At 62.9% G+C, this 17,725-nt stretch overlaps 1 protein-coding gene across 1 annotated transcript; it reads left to right on the forward strand.

Moving 5' to 3' along the window:
* Positions 1–1,479: 1,479 nt before the first annotated feature.
* Positions 1,480–9,152, forward strand: TCEA3 (transcription elongation factor A3). The gene is made up of 14 exons (XM_054170854.1): positions 1,480–1,772; positions 3,269–3,331; positions 3,453–3,558; positions 3,842–3,998; positions 4,086–4,142; positions 4,335–4,394; positions 4,521–4,595; positions 4,889–4,966; positions 5,106–5,260; positions 5,560–5,616; positions 6,516–6,670; positions 7,203–7,349; positions 8,627–8,698; positions 8,828–9,152. The coding sequence occupies exons 1-14, from the start codon at positions 1,704–1,706 to the stop codon at positions 8,834–8,836; spliced, it is 1,260 nt and encodes a 419-aa protein (XP_054026829.1). The 5' UTR covers positions 1,480–1,703; the 3' UTR covers positions 8,837–9,152.
* Positions 9,153–17,725: the final 8,573 nt, after the last annotated feature.

The raw sequence follows: 17,725 nt of genomic DNA on the forward strand, positions 1-17,725 counted from the left end.
CTTTGTGTCCTCTGCTGCTGCTGCTGCCCTGTCCCTCCCGTGGGCCCAGCCCATCCACAGGGCTTGTGCCCTGTCTGCAAGGACTTGGGGAGGGGTCAGCTGCACTCGGTGCCCCCCCAGCCTCCTTTGCCAAGGAGGACCCTCCTCCCTGTCCTGGGGAGAGCAGGGCTGGGGAACAGCCAGGGACCCCCCACTTTCTTCTCAACCCCAACTGTGAAGCCTTTGGGATGGGAAGGGCTTTTAGGGACCTTGCTGTGGGGGCTGGAGGGTCTCTAGGACCCCCACGCTCTGGTTGTTGCTGGGGTCTGGGGTTGCTCTGAAGCCCCCCTCGTGTGGCAGTGACATGCCTTTGCCATTCCTCGACCTGGGGGGGTTCAGGTGGCCCCACACAGCCCCTGCCACATGTCCCTGGCTGGGGTGGGTGCTGGATCACTGCCCCAGCCCTGGGGATCTCCCCAAGGGCATTTTGCAGCTTTCTGTGGGACCAATGTCCCCACCCCACGCTGGTGTCCCTCAGGAGCCACCTGCCTTCTCCCCCCGCCCCCCAAGCTGTCCCTCCCCCTTTCTCCTTTTTGTGTCAAATGTTTCATCTCAAAAATTATCTTTTGGGTTTTTTAAGAGGTTTTCTGTCTCATTTCTCATAAAGCCACCAGGGTTGGAGGTGCCTGGGCGGGGTGGGGGCACTGCCTCTGCCCCAGGGGCTCCCACTCCCCAGCCTGGGTGATGCTGGTGATGTACCCTGGAGGCACTGGGGTCTCTGTCACTTGCTGATGCTCATCAGGGACATGACCCTAGGCTTCAGGGGGGTGCTGTGTGTGGGGGTGGGTGCACCAGGCTGGGTTTTGGGCAACCACGGGGGGCAAAGCTGGGGCATGGGCATCCTCCCTGCGTGCCCAGATGAGTCCAGCTCCAAGTGAAGGGCTCACCTTCCAACCACCCCTTGGTGGAACAGGGACAAGCCAGGGTGGCACACTGGCTGTCACCCACCCATCCCAACCACCTGTGCCACTCAAGCCTAGGGACAGCATCCCCACCGCGGTGCCCCAAACTGCTGCCCAGTTCGGGGGGGCTGTTGGCACCCACCATAGGCTGGCACATCAGGTACTGACTGCTCCCCGTTGGCAAATACTGGTGTAGCCTTGGCATCTGCCAGGCGTGACAGGCTGTGGGGGGAGGCTGAGCTTGGTTTGGAAAGGGCAGCCCTGTGCCCACAGTGCTCACACCAGGCTGTGCTGCATCCCTCGGGACTGCCTGCTTGAGCCATTCCCGTGCCAAAGCCACATTCCCGCCGAGCCATGCCTGTGGCAAAGGCACGTCCTGAGCTCGCTCCGTGCCACCCCCCGGCAGGCAGCTCCCGCAGCCCACGGGCACGCTGGCACCGCCGGACTGTCCTGGGCCTGGCACAGGGGTGTCCCGGTGCCCTCCGGCAGGCGCCTCCCCCGGCTCCCGCCGCCGGTCCCGTCCCGTCCCGGTGCTCTCGGCTATATTTAGCCCTGCCCTGCCTGGCACAGTTTGTAACTGGCCAGCACAGCTCCACCTCCTCTCTGCTTTCCTTTCCCTCCCTTCTCTTTCCCAGCCCGGACACCGCTTCACACCCAGCCGCCCCACAGCCCCTGCCCAAGCCCCCCTGATGCCAGCAGGTCCCAGCTGTGCCCTCTGCCGCCCTGGTCCTGCTCCAGCCCTCGGAGCCGGCAGCCGCAAGCATGGGGCCCGCTGAGGAGCTGGTCCGGATCGCCAAGAAGCTGGAGAAGATGGTGGCCAGGAAGAGCACGGTGAGGCCGAGCCCCGCGGGGGGGTGACACGCGTGTGCGTGGGACAGGAGTGCGTGTTTAGGTGCTGCAAGGCTCAGAACGGGGCAGGGAGGCGATTGGGGTTTGTTCTTCAGCTCCCCTCCTGTTGCTTGTGGTCTGAGCAGCTCCAAAGGGTGCTGAGCACCCACAGGTGCCACCGGCTCCCCAGGGTGCTGCCTGCACCACCCCAGCCTCGTGATGCCACCACCCAGGGCTGCTGCCAGTCTGGGGCTCTCCCGCACCCCATTTCTCCTGGCTGTTGGGATCTGGGGACAAGGGCGGGGGGGTGTGTGGGGGGTGTCTGTGCCAGGGGTGGTGGCCGTAGGCCCATGGGCAGCTGTGGGCGACAGGTGCTTGGCCACCAGCCCGCTGCCACCACCCGATCGGGGCCAGGGCTGGGGCCAGGGGCTCAGCCGCGTGCACGGCAAAACCGCGCGGGGGGCACAGCCTCCCCCTCCCCTCCGCGCGAACGCGTGCAAGCGTCCAAGGGGAGGGGGCTCCTGGGGGGCTTCGGCACTGGGGTGCCAGGGGGCAGGCAAGGTCCGTCCCTGCCAGCCTTCGTGTCCGGTGAGGATCCGTGCGGGGATCCGGTTTCGCGTGGGCAGCGCGGGGCCCGGCCCCTCCCGGTTAATGTTTGACCGCTCCCGAGGCCTTTGACCTGCCACGGTGCCGGCCCCGAGGAGGGGGTGGGGGCAGCACTGCCACCCCCGCGGATCTGGTGGCTGGTTTAGGTGTCAAGGCTTGGGACCAAGTCCAACCCCTGCGGAAGCCAGACAGACCCCGTGGGAATTGTCCCGCGGTCAAGGGACTGATCCTGCCCAGCGGGCAGGGGACTGGAAAGGGTCTGGGGCTGGCTGCAGCGTGGGGACTTCCCCTGCGCCCATCGCAGGGGAGGGCCTGGCTCAGCCCTCATGGTGCATGGGGTCCAGCCCGGGGTGAGGCTGTGCCCCCTGCCAGGAGGACCCCTGCAAGCTGCTGCCGGCTGCTGGAGCTCCAAAAATACCCCAGGAGAGCAGGAGGAGGGCTCCCTGCCGAGTTTATCTTTAGCCCTGCAGCCGCCGTGAGCCTGGGATCAGGCTAAAATCCTGGGGCTGTGCCCCCCACGGACCCTCACACTCCGGTGTGGGGACACTTGGGTGCCCCTCAGCCGTGCCCAGCTCCTGGCAGGCAGCCCTGGCTTTCCTCACCGCGGGGTTTTCCCAGGCTTGATGGGAAGCTGCTGCTTCCCAGCCCCAAGAGCTGACCCCAGACCAGGATGGATCCAGCAGGATTTGGAGGTGTTCCTATGGATGTGTGGCTGTAGAGGGTCTGGAGTTCCCTGGGAACTGGCCCAGGGCTGCTTTGTGTCTCCTTGGAGTGCCCTTCCCTGCGCTGCCTGGTGCCAACGAGAGGAAGGGGGACACAGGAGCCACCTCTACATCCCCCATGCCAGTTCTCCCTGGCTCCTCAAAGGTCCCCACGACCTCTCCCCACTCTAGGAAGGGGCCCTGGACCTGCTCAAGTCCCTCACGGGCTACACCATGACCATCCAGCTGCTCCAGGTGAGGGGGCCTGGGTGGGTGCCAGCAGCTGCTGACAGGGTGGCACCCCATGGGGCAGCTTGTGCTGTCCCAGCTGTGGCAGCCGGCACTCCCTAAGGACTCTCCCTGCCTGTGCCCCCAGGCCACGCGCATCGGGGTGGCTGTGAACTCGGTGCGGAAGCACTGCGAGGATGAGGAGGTGGTGGCCTCGGCCAAAATCCTCATCAGGAACTGGAAGCGGCTGCTGGGTGAGCAACACTGGGAAGCCCCCCGAGTCCCAACCCTCCCTGACCTCCCTGGCACCCCAAACGCCTGATGGTCTCCAAGGGGGCTGGCGGGGGTGATCCCGAGCTGGGACTCGCTGCAGCGCAGCCACCACAGCGGAGCGCTGGCAGGGGGAGCAGGGCCCTGGTGGATTTTCTGTGTGACCCCCCCAAGGGCCGAGCATCTCCCCAGCCACCTCCCCCTTGGGCCACAGCTCCGCAGGTGCTGGCTTGGGCCACACCTGTGACACCCAGCTCCGTCCCCTAGAGCCCTCTGCCACCCCGAGGAAGGAGAAGGATGTGGATGGGAAGAAGGAGAGGGACACGGATGGGGAGAAGGTGCTGGATCTGCACAGCTGCCCCAGTGAAGGGGTGAAGCACCCCAAGAACCCATCTGAGAAGCACAAGGAGAAGCACAAGGAGAGGTGGGGGCTGCTGTCTGCTGTTTGTTCCCTGGGTAGGGGCTGCTGGGACGGTGCCTATCTGACCCTGCCCTGCTCTCTCTGCCCCAGGAAGCTCAGCAAGTCCAGCACCCCCCGGGGCCACCCTGCAGACGCCATCCCAGAGAGGTACCAGCCAAGGGGCACCCTGAGCCCCGCAGGGGTCTGCTGGGTACTGGGAGAGGCTTTGCCCCCAGTCTGGGGGCTGGTGGGGCTCAGGGGTGGCATGGCTGGAGTGTGTGGATGGGCAGTCAGCACCCAGCTCCTGCTGGGCACTGGGCACTGAGAGCCTCTCCCCTCCCTTCGGGCGATGCGGTGAAGGGAGCCCAGCAGTGGCTGCACTGTGCCCTCAAAGTCCTCTCCAGATGGCAAGAAAGAGAGGTAGGTGCCTGGGCTGGGTGGGATGAAAGAGGTCAGACCCCAGCCCCTCCCTGGGCTGGGAGTGGGGGCCTGGACCCTCTGCCTGCTCCCTGTCACAATCCTCTGACCTGGAGCTGGTCCTGCCAGGAGAGACTCTGCTGACTCGAGGTCCTCCAGCACCTCAGCTGCTTCCTCCCCACGGAAGAGACCCTCAGGGGACAGGTGAGGAAGGGGCATCCCCAGGCGGTCTGGGCAAACTTTGGGGATCCCCTTTGGTGATGCTTGGACCACAGGACCCCAATCTGGGGTGGGTGGTGATGGCTGAGAGCCCTGATCCTGCTACAGGCGCCGGGACACTGCCCATGAGGAGCGAATCTTCCTCCAGGGAGATTCCTGCTGGCTTCCAAGTGCTCACACTGATGTGCTGGTGCCTGAGGTCCTACCACCAGCCTTCACCCCTTGTCTTACCTGCTCCAGTCTGATGTCACCTCCACTGTCCTCTTGTGCCACCCCAGGAGAGCCTCTCTGAGCACCAGTCCCTCACCAGCTTCCTCTGGCTCCAGGAGGAACTCCAGTGACAGCAAGGAGGACAGGTAGGAGGTGGCCATGGGAGAAACCCACAGGAGATAGCCCTGGGAGATACCCATCCCACTGTCCTGGCACAACTGGCAGGTCCCTTTGGCCTGTGCTAGGACCCTGGCACCTATCTGTCTTCCACATGGGCCCCTGCAGAGCCAATGGCAGTAAGGCCAAGCCGGAGGCACCACAGACCCCCACCAGCCCCAGCTTCTCTCCTGGCCCCTGCCTCCTGGCCCCCTGCTACCTGACAGGGGACTCGGTGAGGGACAAATGCATCGAGATGCTGGCAGCTGCCCTGCGTGTGGATGGTGAGTGGGGCTGGGGCCTGGGGGTGCTGGACCTCTTGGTGGGGGCTGAAGCTCTGAGGGTGCCTGAGCCAACAGATGCTGGAGCCCCAAAATGAAAGCAAAGGAGGTTGGTTTGGTCTCTGGGCAGGAGCTGAGTGTGGGGATGGGGTCCAGGATGGGTAATAATTTGGGCTAGTTAGAGCTGAGCATTTGGGACAAGCTGAGGGGGACACTTGTGACTCTTTGGGGGCTCTCAGTGCAGGGTGAGACCTGCCTGGTTCCACAGCCAACACTCACCCCTTGGCCTCTCTGCCCTTTAGATGACTACAAGGAGTTTGGTGTCAACTGCGAGCAGATGGCATCAGAGATTGAAGATCATATCCTTTGGGGGGCCTGGGGGTGCCCAGGCTCCACCGGCTGCAGGGCACATGCATGGGTGGGACAGCACGGAGGGTGATGGGGACAAGGCCAGGGAGGGACAGCGACAAGGCCAGGGAGGGACAGCGACAAGGCCAGGGAGGGACAGGCTCTGCTGTCTCCGCTGCCTGCAGAGGGAGCCCAGACCCTGGTTAGAGGCTGAGTCTGATGCTTAGCAGAGCATCTCCTGGGCACCTGCCTTAGTCCGGGGGTCTGTGTCCCCCCCAAGTCCCTGTGATCCCCTCTGCCCCTGAGCAAATAAACCCAGACCCAGCCGAGGTCTCTTCTCTGAGCCTGCTGTGGGTGCCCAGCCCTCTCCCTAGCCCTGGTCTACAGCAGGGCTGTGCCATACTGGCAGGGATGGAGCCACCTCCATTCTCTCCCAGCTGAAGCTTGGTGTGTCCTGGCAGTCCAGAAGAGCAGGACCAGCCCCGTGGTGATGTCTCCTTCTGGGTAGGCTTCAGTTTTTGGTGCACCCCAGACCCTGGCTGTGTGCCTGGGGCCTCATGGGACCCTGAAGCTGCCAGCTCAGCCTTGTGACCTCCCATCCATGAGGGCAGCTGCTGGCTTCTTGGCCATCCTGGGAGGAGGAGAACAGCATGAGTCTTCTGCACCATGAACTCATGGCCCAGCACGGGGCTCGATGAGGTCCCTGTGCCCTGACAGCCTTTGGGGGTCACAGCAGGGCCCTCCCCACACGTGGCCTCCAGAAGCAAACCCCCGTTGAGATTGGTTACCTCTGTGCATGCATGGCACTGGCCCTGGTGGCAATCAGCATCACCAAGGCCAGGGCAGCATCAGGTGCCCCTGGGGCTGGCACCCCCCCACGTTCCCCCCTGACTCCTTGACAGACCCCCACATATCTTCCAGGAGCTGAAGAGCACAGACATGAAGTATCGCAACCGCGTGCGGAGCAGGATCAGCAACCTGAAGGACCCCAAGAACCCCAGCCTGAGGAGGGGGGTCCTGTGCGGGGCCACCCAGCCCAGCCTCATCGCCCGCATGACCGCCGAGGTGGGGGGCACAGCGCTGGCTCCTGGGCCGTGCCCATGCTGCCTCTGCTGGGGGTGAGGCCCCCTCCAGCCTCTGCTCTTGGAGGCTGTGTTGGTGCCCAGGGGCTGGCCGGGTCCGGGCTTGGTGGGGGTCACACCGCTGCTGGTGCTGGCTGGGACACAGCATTAGGCACAGGGGCGAAGTGGGGGAGCACTACCTGGGCCCCACAGCCCCCAGTCCACCACAGAGCTGGCAGGGCTCAGGCTCGAGGGTTCCTGTTGCACCTTCTCAAGGGGCAGGAGCCAATGGGAGCCCTGGGAGGCGCCTCCATGGTGAGCCGGGTCCTCGAAGGGGCAGTTTGGGCATGGGCTGATTCTTTTCCTCTGGATGGGCAAAGGCCTCCAGCCGGCACAGGGAGCAGGATCAGTCCTGGTCCTGGAGAGGATGGGGAAGGTGCAGCACCGTGGTGCCTCGCACCCTGTGCTGGCTGGGCTGCCAGCCCCTGGGCAGAGGCATGGCAGCGCTGCCCTTGCCAAGCTGGTGGCATCGGCAGGAGATGGCCAGCGATGAGCTGAAGAGGCTGCGGAGTGCCATGACCCAGGAGGCCATCCGGGAGCACCAGATGGCCAAGACCGGCGGCACCGTCACCGACCTCTTCCAGTGCGGCAAGTGCCGCAAGAAGAACTGCACCTACAACCAGGTCACCCCGCGGGCCCCTGTGCCTGGGTGCCCCTGTGCCTGGGTGCCCCTGTGCCCGGGTGCCCCTGTGCCCGGGTGCCCCTGTGCCTGGGTGCCCCTGTCCCTTGGTGCCCCTGTCCCTGGGTGCCCCTGTGCCTGGGTGCCCCTGTCCCTCGGTGCCCCTGTGCCCGGGTGCCCCTGTCCCCCGGTGCCCCTGTGCCTGGGTGCCCCTGTCCCTTGGTGCCCCTGTCCCTGGGTGCCCCTGTGCCTGGGTGCCCCTGTGCCTGGGTGCCCCTGTCCCTCGGTGCCCCTGTGCCCGGGTGCCCCTGTCCCTTGGTGCCCCTGTGCCTGGGTGCCCCTGTCCCTGGGTGCCCCTGTCCCTGGGTGCCCCTGTGCCCGGGTGCCCCTGTGCCCGGGTGCCCCTGTCCCTGGGTGCCCCTGTCCCTCGGTGCCCCTGTGCCCAGGTGCCCCTGTGCCCGGGTGCCCCTGTCCCTCGGTGCCCCTGTGCCCGGGTGCCCCTGTGCCCGGGTGCCCCTGTCCCCGGGTGCCCCTGTCCCTCGGTGCCCCTGTCCCTCGGTGCCCCTGTCCCTGGGTGCCCCTGTCCCTCGGTGCCCCTGTCTCTGGGTGCCCCTGTGCCTGGGTGCCCCTGTCCCTCGGTGCCCCTGTCTCTGGGTGCCCCTGTGCCTGGGTGCCCCTGTCCCTCGGTGCCCCTGTCCCTGGGTGCCCCTGTCCCTGGGTGCCCCTGTGCCTGGGTGCCCCTGTGCCTGGGTGCCCCTGTCCCTGGGTGCCCCTGTCCCTCGGTGCCCCTGTCTCTGGGTGCCCCTGTCCCTCGGTGCCCCTGTCCCTCGGTGCCCCTGTCTCTGGGTGCCCCTGTGCCTGGGTGCCCCTGTCCCTCGGTGCCCCTGTCCCTGGGTGCCCCTGTCCCTGGGTGCCCCTGTGCCTGGGTGCCCCTGTGCCTGGGTGCCCCTGTCCCTGGGTGCCCCTGTGCCTGGGTGCCCCTGTCCCTGGGTGCCCCTGTCCCTGGGTGCCCCTGTCCCCCGGTGCCCCTGTCCCCCGGTGCCCCTGTCCCCGGGTGCCCCTGTCCCCGGGTGCCCCTGTCCCTCGGTGCCCCTGTCCCTGGGTGCCCCTGTCCCTGGGTGCCCCTGTGCCCGGGTGCCCCTGTGCCCGGGTGCCCCTGTCCCTTGGTGCCCCTGTCCCTCGGTGCCCCTGTGCCCAGGTGCCCCTGTCCCTCGGTGCCCCTGTCCCTCGGTGCCAGCTGTGGGGCTGGTGGGGGCTGTGCTGATGCCAGGCTGCCCGCAGGTGCAGACACGCAGTGCGGATGAGCCCATGACCACCTTCGTGCTGTGCAATGAGTGTGGCAACCGCTGGAAGGTCTGTGCCAGGGGGCTCTGGGCACCAATGCACAGCACTGGCGCCGGGGGGTGGCAAAGCCCCCCGCAACGGTACCAAGGGGGCTGGGTGAAGGCTCAGCACCCACCCTGGGCTCTGCTTCTCTTGCAGTTCTGCTGATGGTGCCCAGCAGTGGGGCTGGAGGGAACGTGGGGCAAGAGAAGAAGCTGTGATGGCCACCATGGGTGGGGAGAGAGGGTGATGGAGCAGCACTGGTCCCTGCACCCCAGGTCCCTGCACCCCAGGTCCCTGCACCCCAGGTCCCTGTCTCCTTGCACTGGGCTCCCTCGAACACCCCAGAGCTGGGCTCTGGTGAGAGCTGGCTTTGCTGGAGGAGACCCTGGTGAAGTCAAGTAGCTCCTCCCTGTGAGGACCTGCCCTTGGCTTGGGGTGCACTGGGAGCCCACTGGGAATGGACCTGAGTAGCTTGCCCTTCCCTGGGCATGGATGACTGGAGGGCAGCCACGGAGGTGGGGCTGTGGCACTGTCCTGGGGGCTGAGGGTGGGAAAGGGACAGGTGTGAACTCCAACACCTTCCTCGGCGAAGTGCATGCTGTGGGAGGACACAGAGGGAGGTGGGATGCTTGTAGGGTGCTGGTGGGATGACACCTTGTCCTTCTGCTCTGTGACACAAGGCCATCCACCCTGCCCTGAAAGCAGTGTCCCCAGGAGAGAAGGGATGGGGGGAGAGGAGTGCAGGAGCCCTTCAGCTGGAGCAATAAAGGTGTGAATGTTTCTGGCACAGGCTGCTTCTGAGGGGGGCTGGCATCTGCGTTCACACACCCTGGGCTCGAGCCTTGGGGTCCTCCAAGAGCCCACAGCCAGCTCCAGCAAGTCTTGAATCTGCCAGCCCCAGCTTGGGCAGAGCAGTGTCTTGATGCCATCCATCCCCTGCTTGGCCATTAAAGACCTTTAGTGAAGCCTGGAGCAGCTCCCTGCGTGGGTTTGGATGCTGAAGGCTGTCCCGTGGCGGGGCAGCTCATCCACAGCTGGGAGAGGTTTTCCAGGGAAAGGGAGTTGGGGGCCAGCCAGGAGACCACACCGTTGGCTACAGGAGGTGTGGGATGGAGCCCCACAGCACCAAGCCCTTCCCGTGCTGCCCTCAGCCTCTCGAAGAGGCTCCCTTCAGAGGCACCTGGCAGGGGCACAGGGCAGGGGCTGGTGACTGTGGGTGGCCGCGGCTGGTGAGGGTGCCGCTGCCACCCTTCTGTGAGCTGAGGGGCAGCCCAAAGCTCTCTTCCAACCAAAGGGCTCTGCGGTTCGGAGAAGCTAAACTGCTTCGAGGGGTGGAGCTGCTACTTCCAGCCTCCATGGCTTGCCCCTCCCCATGCCGCTGGTGATGGGGACAGCCGCCACCCCTGCCACCAGACCCCCTTCCCTCCCTGAGCCTGCATCAGGCTCCATCCTGCAGATGCAGAATCCAGCAGACAGAGCCCTCAGCACTCGCCTCATCCTTTGGCGTCCCAGTTTGCCCAGGGGCCCGAACCCTGCTCCCCAGCCCCCTTGGCTCGCCCCTGCTGAGGGGCTTTGCCACTGCCCTTCTCTCCCACCATTCTCCCCCCCGATTTTTCCAGCCCTGACAAAAAAAATCCACCCTCAGCCCTTCGCTGGTCCCTCGTTTCCTTGGCAACTCCATTCCCCCAGCCTCTCCTTCCTCGCTATCCCCCGGCCCGGGTGCAGGCCCCCAAAGCAGGGACCCGGCGAGTCCCGGCACAGGGACGGAGCAGGTGAGGGTGGGGCCTCCGTGGAACCCCCACCTCCAGGGGAGGGCTGGGCCTGGGGGGGACCCTCAGCCAGGACGTACCCAGCATTTGGGGTTTTGGGTAGGGCATGGAGGGGCTGGTGGTGAACCCTGTTGGAACTGAACCCAAGTGATGCAGTTCTGGAGCTGGCTCGGTCCCTCCAGGCAGTTCCTCATCTTCCCTCTGCCCTGGGCAGCAGCACCAAGGAGGGGTCAGACCTCTCCAGACCCCTCTGGGGTGGTGCCAATTCTGCACAGTCCCCCAGGAGCATGGCAGTGTTTGGGGAGCTACTTCTGGACCATCTCTGGAGCTTACAGTGAAGCCCAGTCCTGTGCATGCCCCAGGCTGTGCCATCACAGCCTGCTGCGTGCCAGGATGAGCCTCACCAGCAAATCCCATCACTGCCACTTCCAGTCTGGAGTGAGGAACTGGGGGGCAGCAGAGGGTGTTGGGGCTCACACTGATCCTGGACATCCAGTCTGGTGCTGGGCTCACCCTGCACCATTAGGGCTTGGAGATGAGCCCTGGACCCAGGGCACAGCAGAGCCCTCAGCACTGAGGTGCACCCAAAGAGCTGTGTTTGGAGGGAGCATGACCCTCATTAGGGCTCCCCCATAATTAGCAATCAAGGCCTGGCATCCTCAGTGCCACCCCAGGCTGCCAGTGCCTGGAAGCTCTGCTGGTATTTACCCAGAGCTTCACCAGCTCTTTTCTTTTCCCTCTTGTTAAATGTCAGGAGGCTCTGCCTGCTGCTCCCGCTGCAGAGCCGTGGGGATTGTCCTCCCTGGTCACCAGCAGCAGGGCAGAGCAGCCTGGCCAGGTGACAGCTCTCACTCCAGCCTGGTGGGAACCAGCCAGGAGCTCAGCTTTTAGCCCTGTGCATGATCCTGCTTCATCCTCCTGCACTTCAGGGCTGCTCCAATCTGTGGTGGGTGACGAAATCGCAGAGGAGCTGCCCCAGCAGCCACCTGGCCATTGTGGTCCTGGGCAAGCTGCTGTGGGTGCCCTGCTGGAGCAGGGGGCTTGGACTGGGTGATCCCTTCCACTCCACACCATGCTGGGATGCTGCAGTTCTCTCCTAGGCCTCTCCTTGCCAGACCTCAAACCCCACATGCAGGTGCAGGCTCTCCACGTGTCCCACTTTGCTGGATGACAGCAAAAGAGGCTCCAATTTCTTTTGGGAGGACCATGTCTGCTGCATTCCCTTGGAGCCTTGCCTCAGCCAAAGCCCTTTGGCTGCTGTGCTGCTGAGCTTTTGGGGTTTGTTTTAATTAAACCCAAATTCTGTTTTCCCTGAGCACGAGTAGCAGGGGAGGATGGGATGTGCAGGGATTTGGAGCTGAATCCCATGGGAACTGCTGCTGAAGGCTGTGGAGATGGGGTGGGTCCCTAGATGCCCCGAGGAGCCAGGCAGGGGTGTAAAGGGCAATGCCAGGCCCTGGGCAGTGCCACAGCCATCACTGAATGAGGTGGGGGAGACTGCTGAGCCTGTCTGCTTCATTGTTCTGCATTGCTGTGAGCTGCCTCAGAGCTGCTCTGAAAACAAGGTGATTGCCCAGCCAAGACAAAAAGCTTGGAGCAAAGCCATGGCTTCAGCCTGGCTGTGTTCAGGGCTTTGTTCCTGCGAAACAAGGAGGGAAATCCTTTTGTCAGCAGCAACATTTGCAATTGATCAGAGGGAAAAGAAAATCACTCCCCAGCCTCCCCCAGGGTTCTGGATGATTAAATGCATCCAAGGATCCCACAGTGGACCCAAACCTTCCCATGTTGCATGGAAAATTACAGACCAGGCTTTTCCTGCAGGAACCCCCCATGCCCTTTTGTTTCTGGGCTGAAGAGGTTTGCTGAATCTGCAGAGCACTTTGAGCTCAGCCCTCCTGAAATCACAGCACTTGGCAGAGTCTTTTCTTCCCCCCCCCCCGCCTTGGCTAAGCAAAGATCCCCCTTAAAATCAAACCAGCTCCCCACGGAGCCCAGTCTCCCTGGACTCCCATGGGGGACACACGCTCTTTTCCCCGCTGAGGCCGGGAAAGGACCCCGGCACAGACCCCAAGAAATGCTATAAACCTTCTCCCTTCTTCCCCAGCCCACAGGAATTCCCACCCCACACCTCCCACAGCAACGTCGACCTAAATATTGTGAAGCAAGAAAATCCCAAACCCCACCTTGGCTGCTTCTGCTGGCTGCTGCTTCCCCTCCCTGCCAGGAGCTCAGTGGCACTCAGCAATTAGGAGCAGCAGATTAATGTTGAGTGAGATAATGAAGAGCCAAGCGGCTGGAGCCTGGCAGGGCAGCTTCGGGGCCACTGCTGCAGCACCCTGCAGGGCAGCTCTGGATGCAGGCAGAGCACCCGAGGTGGTGTGGAGGGGAGAAATGGGAAGGGATGAGCTGGGCTGGGCAGCAGGGCTGAGCTCAAGGCTTGCTCCCCCCACCCCCTGGATCAGGCAGGGTTTGTGCTGCAGAGGAGGAATTGTCTCTGCACGTTCTCTAACCCTGCCCTGCTTGTCTGCAGTATCCCCAAATGATCTTTCCACCACTTTGCACCACCCCAGCGTGTCCTGGCCACATGCAGCCCCTGACCAGTGACTTCCTTGGTCAAAAAATCAGAGAATCACAGAATTGTGGAGTCCTTCGGGTTGGAAGAGACCTTTCAGGTCACTCAGATCACCCAATCCTGCCAGACTGAACTGTGCCCCTCAGCACCACATCTCCATGCAGGTCAGGCTCAATGAGCTTAGAGCTCTATTCCAGCTGAATGAATTCTGTGAACCTTCAGCCCTGTGGATACCTCCAGGGATGGTGACAGAGGTGAGACACTGCAACAGGTTGCCCAGGGAGGCTGTGGATGTCCCCTCCCTGGATGTGCCTGGGCCAGTGGGAAGTGTCCCGGCCCATGGCAGGGGGCGTTAAGGACCCTTCCAACCCATCCCATCCTGTGAACCTATGAAGCCCTTCCCTGGGCTGAATGCCCCAGGGTGTCAGGCTGGGGTCGTTCCCAAGCTCTGGTCCACTCCAGTAATCTCTGCACCTCCTTGCTCCTAGGTCCCTCAAGCGTGAAGGCTGAGCACAGCTGGCACCCAAGGCCACGTCCTTCCAAAGAGCCTCCTCTGCAAAGGGGAAACAAAAAGAGCTGGTTCTGCGAGGAAGCTCTTCCCAGGAGCCTGACACCACCAGCAGCCCTCTCAGCAAACCCATCACCCACAGCAGCCAATTTGCTCCTGAGGCTGGCAGGGTCAGGAGCGTCATTGAAGCAAATGGTAATTAATTGCTCTCCGCAGCACTGCAGCCTGGCTGGTGATTAGCGAGGCAGCGGCAGCCGGGGCCGGGGCTAACGGGGAGGGGGAGCTGCCGTCAGCTGGGCTGGGGGGGGATCCACTTTTTGGAGAGGAATCCATTTGGTGGGGAGGGATCCACTTCAGCTCTGGAGCAGTAGTTCAAGCTGGGGACAAGGGCTCACACGTGTCACGCTGCAGACGTGAGCCTGGCCAGGTCACCCTCACCCCTTTGGTCCCTGCACCCCCAGCACCACCGCGGGCTGTGCCCTCTGTCGCTGGGCCCTGCCCTCTCTGCCCAGCCCTTTGCAGGTATCTCCTTGGGGCGGGAGCGCTGCTCTGCACGGAGGAGCTGCTGGTGATGGGAGATGTGGAGCCCCAGGAGGGATGAGGAGCTGCTGCCCTTCCAGCCGTGACTCATCCCGGCCCGCCGAGGATCCCGGCTGCGCTTGGATACGGAGGAAGGTAGAAGTGTGAGGAGAGGAGAAAAATTGCTTGGCTCATGAGAGACCCTGGCTACAGCAAGGAAAAAACAACACTAAATGTCCCCTTGCCACCCACCCACAGCTCTGGTCCCCAGGCCACGGGGAGGAGGGGGCTCAGTGCTTGCCGTCGGGTGGGCGAGAGGAGGACCTTTCAGCAGCACCGCGGGAGCGCCTCCCCCGGGGCCGTTCCAGGCCATTAACAGCGCAATTAGCTGCGGGGTTCTTCCCCCTGGTAGCTGTGATCTCTCCCCTGGAGGGAGAGTGGCTGGAAACTGCCCAGTGGAAAAGGACCTGGGGGTGCTGGGTGACAGCAGCAGAAGATGAGGCTGAAGTGTACCCAGGTGGGCAAGAAAGCCACCAGCATCCTGGCCTGGGTCAGCAGGAGCAGGACAGGGATTGTCCCCCTGGACTGGAGACCTCAAATCCGTGCCTGCCATGGGAGATGCACAGCCACCTTTCCAAGGGAAGGGTGAGTTAAAAGCCCCAAATCCCCCCAGAACCCCTTAAATCAACTTCACTGTCACTGAGCCAAGTCCTCCTGCAGCCAAGGCTGCTCCAGACCTGGCTCTGCCTCCATGAGCCACGGAGCGAGCAGGGATTTACATACCAAACAGCCTGCCCCCCAAACCTGCTGCAGCCAGAACCTTGGGAGGGAGGAGTAAAGGCTCTTTCCAACCTGCTGTCCTCTCCTTCAACAACAAACATCTCCTGCCAGCAGAGCTCTTCCTCCAGCCCAAGGGTTTCTCCAGGCCCCGGCCACTTCGTGTGGCTTTTAAGCACTTGTCTGTGGCTCTCAGCTGCTTCACCTGGCTGGGAGCAGGGGTGTTGGCATTTGTGTTTAGAAAATAAATCTCTGTGCTCAGTTGGGCAGCCAGGGGGGCAGAGCTCTTCCTGATCATTAAACCACTGCTTTCAATTTGCCCTTATTGCTCTTTATTTAACCGCAGGCTGGGCTGGCCAAGCGCTCCCTGGGGACAGCCCAGCTGAGACCTGCAGGTTTGCAGCCCTCAAAGGCTTCTCCAGAAGGAAAACTGAACCCTGCAAATGTCTTTTCCAGGAGAAAGAACTCAACCCTGACCCCACAGTCAGAGGAGAAATCAGCCCTGAAAATGTCTTCTTAAGAACAAGGATGTGGCTGGGGAGATGAGCCAGGTGGCCCAGAGCTGAGTCTGTGATGGCTTCAGGGAGGAAGAGTGGGAGAGGGTGGGAGGAAGATGCTGCATGTCTGGGAGATGCAGAAGCTGAGGGGGGATTTTTGTGCCTTTCAGGAGAAGAAAGAAAAGGGGGAGAACAATCCATTTCAGTGATCAGCTGTGGCAGCTCTTGCAGGCTGGAGGAGGGGAAGCTGCCTTTGAAGCTGGGAGAAACACAAACTGGAACACAGCAGCCTTCTCCAGCACTGCTCCTCTTCCTCCCACCCCTGTTCCCTGCCTTCACCCAGCCTTGGACCAGTGCCACAGTGCTGGCAGCCCACCCTCGGGATGGCCAAATTCTGCAATGCTCAGCATCCTGCCAGGGCCCCAAGGGTGCTGGGCTCTCACATTTCCTAGGAGGAAACCCCTTGGAGGGGATTCTTCCAAGAGCCATCTCTGATGGGATTCAACTCAGAGTTTAAGCCACCCCAGCTGGGACCACGCTGGGTGCCTCCTCTCTGTGAGTAAAGACCAAAACACAACTGCCAGCACCCCACAGGGACCCCCAGCCCTTGCTGGCATTCCCACTCCTTTCCCCAGTGCCCCTTGCTTTTCCCTGGGTATCACCCTGGCCACGTCCATGCCATCCCCCCAGGCTCCAGAGGCTCCCAGTGCTGGCTGACGGGCCAGGAACACCAGTGACAATATCAGTAACACCACCAGTGACACCAGTGATGCCAGCTGTGCCCCACGGCTCAGCATGGCTCCCAGCAGGGCACAGGAAGCAGGTGGCTGTCTTGGACAAACATGGCATTTGGCAGCCACCATCTGTGCCCCTTTGGATGGAGGAGGTTCTGCCCTTCCCAGGAGCACTCCTGAGGCCACTGGGACAAGCTGGGACAGATGGCAGCGGGCACCTGATGCTATCATGCTGGGAACTGAAGCAAAGGAAAATCCCCAGCACTGGCAAAGGGACAAAGGAGGAACCCACCCATGGCAGGGGTGGCACCAGTGTGAGCACTGACATGCACCTTCTGCAGCTCTCTGGGGAGGGTGGGGAGGTCCAGCACTGTATTTGAGGCTCTGAGGACAGGGCTGTGCCCTCCTGCTCCTCTCCAGGTGCTCACACACCCAGGAAGGTGCACAGCTGCCACCAGGAGAAATGGGGCAGGACCTCACCTTGGGGCTGTGGCTGACACCCAGTGGAGCTGCAGAGACCAGCACCATGCACATGGAGCTTCCTGCACATGCCACGGGTAGTCGTAGACCCCAAGGATGAGGCTGGGCACCTCCAAAGCCCTGACCTGCAGCACCTGGCTGGAAGGCACAGGTAGGGTTGGCAGCCACAGCCAGGTGCTTTCAGCCCCCAGCAGCCATCAGGGAGATGTCGGTGGGACACAGAGGGACCTGCAGCTGCAGTGCCAAGGCAGCCTGGGCTTAGATGCCTCCTGATGCAGTGGAGGTGTTGCAACCCCCAGCCAGCAAGGGATGTTGGAGTGTCTGCTGCTGCAGACCTAGCTTGGACACACTGGGCATGAGCTGGGTGGAAAGGGGGTGGCTGGTGACCAAAAGGCTTTTCTTGGGCTGTGGCCAAGCCACATCCAACCTGGCTCTGGCTGCTCCCCTGACCTCCACAGTGCCCTGCACAGACAAGCTGCCATGATAGCAAAGTGCTGGTGGGAGCCAGATGCTGCTTCTGCAGCTCCTGGTGCTCTCCAGGTCCAGGCCACCCAAATCTCCACCCCTTAGCACAAACTCAACCTTACCAAACACTCCTGTGCTTTCCCAACAGCTTTCCATCAAGAGGAGGATCTTCCCCCGGCCCCAGACTAACATCCCATGGACATCTGGAGGATGAACAAGTGAAGGGAAGAGCTCAGCTTTGTGCCCAGCACACCAAAGCAGTGCCAGGGAAGAATTTGGCACAGTTTGGGAGTGGCAGAATTGCAGCTGGGTTGGTGCTGACCTGGATTCCCAACATCAAAGACAGCTCCCATTTCCTCTCAGCAGCCCCGGAGCCCTCACAGGAGGTGGATCCACGGGCTCAGTGCCCAGGCATCCACCCTAGCACCGGCCTGTGGTGGCTGTGCCCACAGAGGCTCAGCTGTGGGTCATGGCAGGAGTAGCTCCCCTGCTGTGGGGGCTGCAGCAGGGAGAGGAAGAGCTGCAGGAAAATCTCCTCTATGATCAGGGGGGTCAGAAGCAGCCCAGGGGGTCTAGCCCGACTCCTGTCCTGCTGGAACCACAGCAGGTGCTGGCAAATCCCCTGCCAGATCCGTGGGAGATGCACAAACGGACCTGACTCCCTTGGGAAACCCAGCATGAGGCTCCCTCCTGTGCCTTGGGGTGCAGCACCTGTGCCTGTGCTTGCACCCCC

The sequence above is a fragment of the Dryobates pubescens genome, chromosome 20 (genome assembly GCF_014839835.1).
Source record: "Dryobates pubescens isolate bDryPub1 chromosome 20, bDryPub1.pri, whole genome shotgun sequence".
NCBI lineage: Eukaryota > Metazoa > Chordata > Aves > Piciformes > Picidae > Dryobates > Dryobates pubescens.

What these genes read in the sequence shown, in the direction of transcription:
- TCEA3 (XM_054170854.1), top strand. Translation starts at nt 1,704, where the DNA reads ATGGGGCCCGCTGAGGAGCTGGTCCGGATCGCCAAGAAGCTGGAGAAG. An exon ending in CCAGATGGCAAGAAAGAGAG is followed by an intron (nt 4,395 to 4,520) that starts GTAGGTGCCTGG and finishes TGGTCCTGCCAG; the next exon opens with GAGAGACTCTGCTGACTCGA. An exon ending in TCGCCCGCATGACCGCCGAG is followed by an intron (nt 6,671 to 7,202) that starts GTGGGGGGCACA and finishes TGGCATCGGCAG; the next exon opens with GAGATGGCCAGCGATGAGCT.